At 34.2% G+C, this 5,538-nt stretch overlaps 1 protein-coding gene across 1 annotated transcript; it reads right to left on the bottom strand.

The window, feature by feature from the left end:
• Window positions 1–4,496: 4,496 nt before the first annotated feature.
• LOC116176110 lies at window positions 4,497–5,253 on the bottom strand. The gene has a single exon (XM_031494584.1). The coding sequence runs from the start codon at window positions 5,112–5,114 to the stop codon at window positions 4,497–4,499; it is 618 nt and encodes a 205-aa protein (XP_031350444.1). The 5' UTR covers window positions 5,115–5,253.
• Between the last annotated feature and the right edge of the window lie 285 nt (window positions 5,254–5,538).

Here is a 5,538-nt window from a genome sequence, read left to right as displayed (position 1 = left end):
ACAATTTCAGTGTTTTATGCAGGGTTTTATGTTACGATTCTTCCGTACAGTACTTCAGGCCATAACTTTGTTTACAATTAACGTAAAGGGACCCTGTCTAGATGTTTGATCGCGTGGTATCTTTCAAATTTAAATGGGATTTTGTTTAGTTTTGGGAGAGAGTAGTCATTCGGGTGGCCATTTCTGTCGCATGCCTATTTACATCGTTCATCCGATTGCGATGAAACATTTGGAGAATGGTTGGACGTATGCCCGCGATGGTTTCTCAGTTATAGTAAAACACTTTCCGACATTTCAACGGGAACGAGAAAAAACGGGATTATACATTTTTCAGTCAAAAAGAGACTTGACATTTCGAACGTAGGTTTCTTTCAACGTGTACTACCAAGGAACCTCCCAAAGTTCCCACGGGAACGGTATGAGGGAAAAAACGGGATTTCTCAAAAGCGCAGCTGCTAAATAGTACAAAATAAATAGTATTTATTGTGCATGTGAACTCTCATTTTATTAAAAATTAAAACTATATTGAACTGCAGATTCACGTTGATGTATTAAACATTTGTTGGGTTTTTAAGATATGGTATTGGTGCAGCATCTACGGTGATATTCATTCAGAAGTAGACGTAAGAATTACTTATGTCTAGTTAAAACTCTTCTGAAATACGCCTAATTTTATGCAACCATAATAACTTCTTATAACAAAATGAAGCTTATGCTGTTATATTAATTAATTAGATAAAAAATAACACACCGTAAACAACCCTCGATTTCAAGGAAGGATATAAAATAATGTATTAATTTTTGTGGAAGACAATCCCATAAAAAAGGGAAATAGCTGCCGAATTTAATATCTCTTTATCATAGCCTAAAAGCATACTATTTACTGTCGTTTTTATTAAAATCTTCTACAAAGACAATGCAAAATGCGTGCGCATGTTATTTCGGTTGCATAAAATTAGGCGTCTTTCAGAAGATCATTGTCATTTAAAAGTAGACATATTAAATTCCTATGTCTACTTCTAGATGAATAGCACTGTATATGTAGTTACTAAAGTTTATTTCATATCATTCTTATTAAATTCATAAGAGCGGACCGATCACTTTTCCTTGATCGCGTTGTACATATAGAGGGAACAATTTTTATTCTTTATTTTATAGCATATCTTAAAATGACATTTTAATAGGTTTGAATGAGTAGGCTAAGCCGTTCTTTAACCGTAAGGATAGATAAAGTGATAACTTTAACCGCAAGGGTAGTTAAATTGAAACAAATGATTGTGCATTCTAATGACATCTGTCATTCCTATTTCAAATGCACGTTATAAAATGACGTTCAGAACATATGACAATTCTGTTTCTATAGAAACGATCACGACGCCAGGACCTAACCTTATACTATTTTTGACGTCTCTAAATTAAATTCAGAATTGTCAGAAGCTTTACAATGGTTTATATGGCTTCTGCTATAAAATAAAGTTTTGATTATACACGACGATAAAGGGAATCTAACGATCTCGTGAAAGTGAATGGTTAAAATATCCCTTTATCGGCTTGTATAATAAATAACGATTAAAACTTGCTTAAAATGACCTAAAACGTCAACATTTCAAGAAATCTTGACATTTCAAAAAAAATTGTGCTCGCAATAGCCACCTATACCTCAAGCTAGGAAGCTAATTAAAAAAGTTGACAGAATTATGAATGTCAGTGTTACACTACGCTGCCAACTTAAAATTTGCCAACGGAAATGTGTTTTCATCTTAAATGTTTCCTATTTGGAACGTTAGGGTTCTTTGAAGGTGTAATCCGAAAGTACTTTCCGAAGTTCCCACGGGAACGTGTGTACTTAAAAGAAACGGCATTTCCCAAAGGCGATACTGCTAATAGGCACATTATTTTGGAATTTTTTCATTAAATTTAAATACCGACATAGAAAAAATAGTATGAAAAACACGTGTAACAATGGCTTATTGTAATACCTACTCCTATAGGTATCTGGTCGCGTTACGGGTCGCATTGTAATACTTTTTTTTCAATATACCTACTATTTAAGTTTTGTTACTTAATTTGGGATTTCACTCTCTTGTTTGTAATATTTTTATTGTTGTTATATTTGTTTATACATATTTTTATAATTAATTTTTTTAATAAGTAGGTACATAACTACTTATACCTATTATATACCTATAATGTTATATGTACAGATAACAGATTAAACGTATAATTTTTATGATAAGCTTATATACCAACATGCATTCCATAATCGTTTCGTCTGACGTTTTGCTTAGAAAGTGAAGGAGGGTATCTACTTACACTTTTACACTTACCTAGTTACTTCCATTAAAATGAAATAGGTAATAAACATTGAATTCTGATGTTCATATTTCACTGAGAACATATACCTAACAGAAAAAAAATATAATAAAGGCTAATAAAAAACCTAGGTATGAATCTTTCTCAAGCTTCAATGCGTAGGTATGTACCGAACCAAAACTATATTTCCGCTAGCACGATTGCGTGATTTACTAAAATTTAATTCGGTTCATTTTCAAGGTACCACCGTGTATACTGAAGCTACTATATATATACCTAACTTCTTTTTTCTCCGAACTCACGTTCTTTGAATGTGATGTGTAGATGAAATGATTGGTACTTATAGATTATAATAGACCAAATCTATTTTATATGCATTGCAGATGATGTGGAAAAGAATCAGTTTGTATGTGGGAAGTGTAGAGGTCTAGTCTGAAAAACTCATTCTCACACGTTTCCGTATTATGCATAGGTATATTACATATACAGGGTGATTCAAATTCGAGGGCCACCATGTGGATTTCGGGAACTGTAAGAGATAGGTAGGTAGTTTAAATTTGGTAAAGTTGCGTATTTTGATGCTTAAGAAAGTGCAGTTTTGGAACTTAAAAAATTCCGACTACTTTCGGAGATATTCGGAAAAAGCCGAAACTTTGCAAAATCGTTTTTATTTTACTGAAGTTATTTAAAAAGGTATTTCAAAATAAATGATACATTATTACGGCCACTGTTGTCCCTCTACAAGATGCTACTTTTAAATTTTAAGTTTGACGTTTCGTCTCCAGTCAACCATCATCAACTTTGTTTTTTCTTATGGAAGTAATTTTTACTTTTTGTGTCATTTGATGAGGAATTGGTTTCTGATTTCAAAAATGTAAAAATCACTATCTTTTAATCATAAATAGCAATATTAATTTGTAAAAACGCAAAACTACGTATACGTACACTATCTAAAGCAAAGTTTTCTAGGCAAAAAAGAAAATATTTTAATAATTTAAAAAAATTGTGATGTTTATATTTTTGAAGTCTCGTTTGAATTCTCTATCAAAAATTAAAAATTACTTCCATAAGAAAAAACGAAGTTGGTGATGGTCAACCGGAGACGAAACGTCGGATTTAAAATTTGAAACTAGCATCTTGTAGAGAGAAAAGAGTGGCCATAATAAAAAATGTGATATTTATTTCTAAATATCTTTTTAAATAACTTCAGTAAAAAATAAAGCAAAATTTCGGTGTTTTCCGGATATCTCCGAAAGCAGTCGGAATTTTTTAAGTTTCAAAACCGCATTTTGTTAAGCATCAAAATACGCAACTTTGCCAAATTTAAACTACCCATCTCTCTCTTACAGTTCCCGAGATGCCCATATGGATGGCCCTCGAATTTGAATCAGCTTGTATAGAGTCAAAATAACTACCTACCTACACGTACACATTTAAATCGAAAATTTGGTGTACCTAAAGCTCCTTGGAGTTCTGTTATTTAAGATTTCAAGAGATACCGTTCGAATTTGCAGGTGAACAAATTGAGATGTACTTAATGGGCCCGGCTGTCTTCTGCAGAATTCATTAATTGCTTTGGTTGGTTCGTAGGTATACTCGTAGCATCCGTCCGTCTATTAACAATTAAGATGATAATTAAAATTACCTATAAGGTTGAAATTCCATCCATTGGTACGAAGTACAGCTTCAAGATGGTACGAAGACGCAGAGCAAATTGAGAAAGTGAAGTTGATTATATATGCAAATATAGATAGGTTGTACCTACCTATTTTGTTTGTACGGGGCTTCATAAACCGACACACACCTTTAAATGTTATATTTGTTAATTCTTTGGAATCTTATATAGGTAGGTACAAGTAATTAGGTACCTATGAGGTACATTAAGCGTACAGTTGGACTATAGGAAAACCTATACCTATACCTATGTAAAAACAACATTCCCGCTAATAAACTAAACAGTAAACACGGTGAAGTTTCAGTAGCAGTTTTGAGGGCGTGCGTCGCTCCCGTAGAAGAATGGGAAGGCGAAAGCTATAGCTAACCTTTATTGTTGTACAAACAGCTACCGAATTTTTACGGTGCGGTAATTTGAATTATTTATGCAAACTTGAACCACGGACATGTTGAAGTGGTGTACGGTAACGAAGAAATAAAATTAAAATGAAATAATTAATTGCTAATTTCTAACCTTGGTCACTTTCTTCGTACTCCGACGAGCCTAAATTCTCCTGATGAGGTTTCCAACAACAAACTCCGTCACTATAAAGGGATTGCTTGCCCGTAAATTTGTTAGGGTCCAATATATTCTCAACTGAGAAAGCTAATCGTCTATTTTGATGAGGAACGACCGACGGACTCGGATCTCTCGGACTTTCCGATCTACTAACGTCACTACATACACTTTCAGATCGTTTAACACAAAGTTTTTCGTCGTCCTTTAACGATTTAAGGGATTTAAAGTCACTATCATCCATTTTAGATGTTGGTATGAGATTTTCGAAGGAGGTGAACTTCTCGTGCCTCCTTGTCAAATCGACGGGACAAAGCGTGTCGTCATTTTCCACATCAACGTCCACATTCAATTCGTCGTCGTCATCACTATCGCTGTTCTTATCGCACATTTCGGCATCCCTTGAATCGTCCGATATTCGTTTACGTTGTCGGAATAGCGAGGACTCCTCCGTTCTTGCCGCCTTTTTCTCAAATTCTAATCTATCTTGGTGATTTTGTGTGTTTTTTGTAACATCTTGAGTCCGCTGCGACGTTTCCATTATTCTGTGCATCATCATCATTGTCATCATTGGTTATTTAGTTAGTGACGCACTCGTACAAAACTACACAACTGATGGGTAAATTTAGAGCTTTCAATTTAAATGATCACTGCAAAAGTCACATGTTTATTGAAAAAAATCAGTTTAAAAAAACCTGTTATCGACACACAGCACATAAAGCTACTAACAAAATTTGATCAGTAAAATCTGTCTGAGATGAGTCCTCCCTCCAAAGCATGGCGAGATCAAATCTGTACAGCATCTTTCCGGCACGTAGTAGGGATAAAATCAACTTCATTGGCCCCATACAGAATGCGGTTTTTACTCATTGGTTTCTCGCTAATTCAGGGCGGGCTAGGGCTAAATTTACAAAGCAGGGTATTTGCTTTGTAATTATGAATATGATTTGATTTGCCGTAATAACAAAAGGAGCGAGTTGGGAAATTAGCAGACC

Source organism: Photinus pyralis, unplaced genomic scaffold (genome assembly GCF_008802855.1).
Source record: "Photinus pyralis isolate 1611_PpyrPB1 unplaced genomic scaffold, Ppyr1.3 Ppyr1.4_LG7, whole genome shotgun sequence".
NCBI lineage: Eukaryota > Metazoa > Arthropoda > Insecta > Coleoptera > Lampyridae > Photinus > Photinus pyralis.
The sequence above is the reverse complement of the archived record's forward strand: the minus strand, read 5'-3'. Positions and strand labels throughout refer to the sequence as shown.

Excerpts from the sequence above, each read along its gene's own strand:
- LOC116176110 (XM_031494584.1), bottom strand. The coding sequence starts at position 5,114 with ATGATGACAATGATGATGATGCACAGAATAATGGAAACGTCGCAGCGG.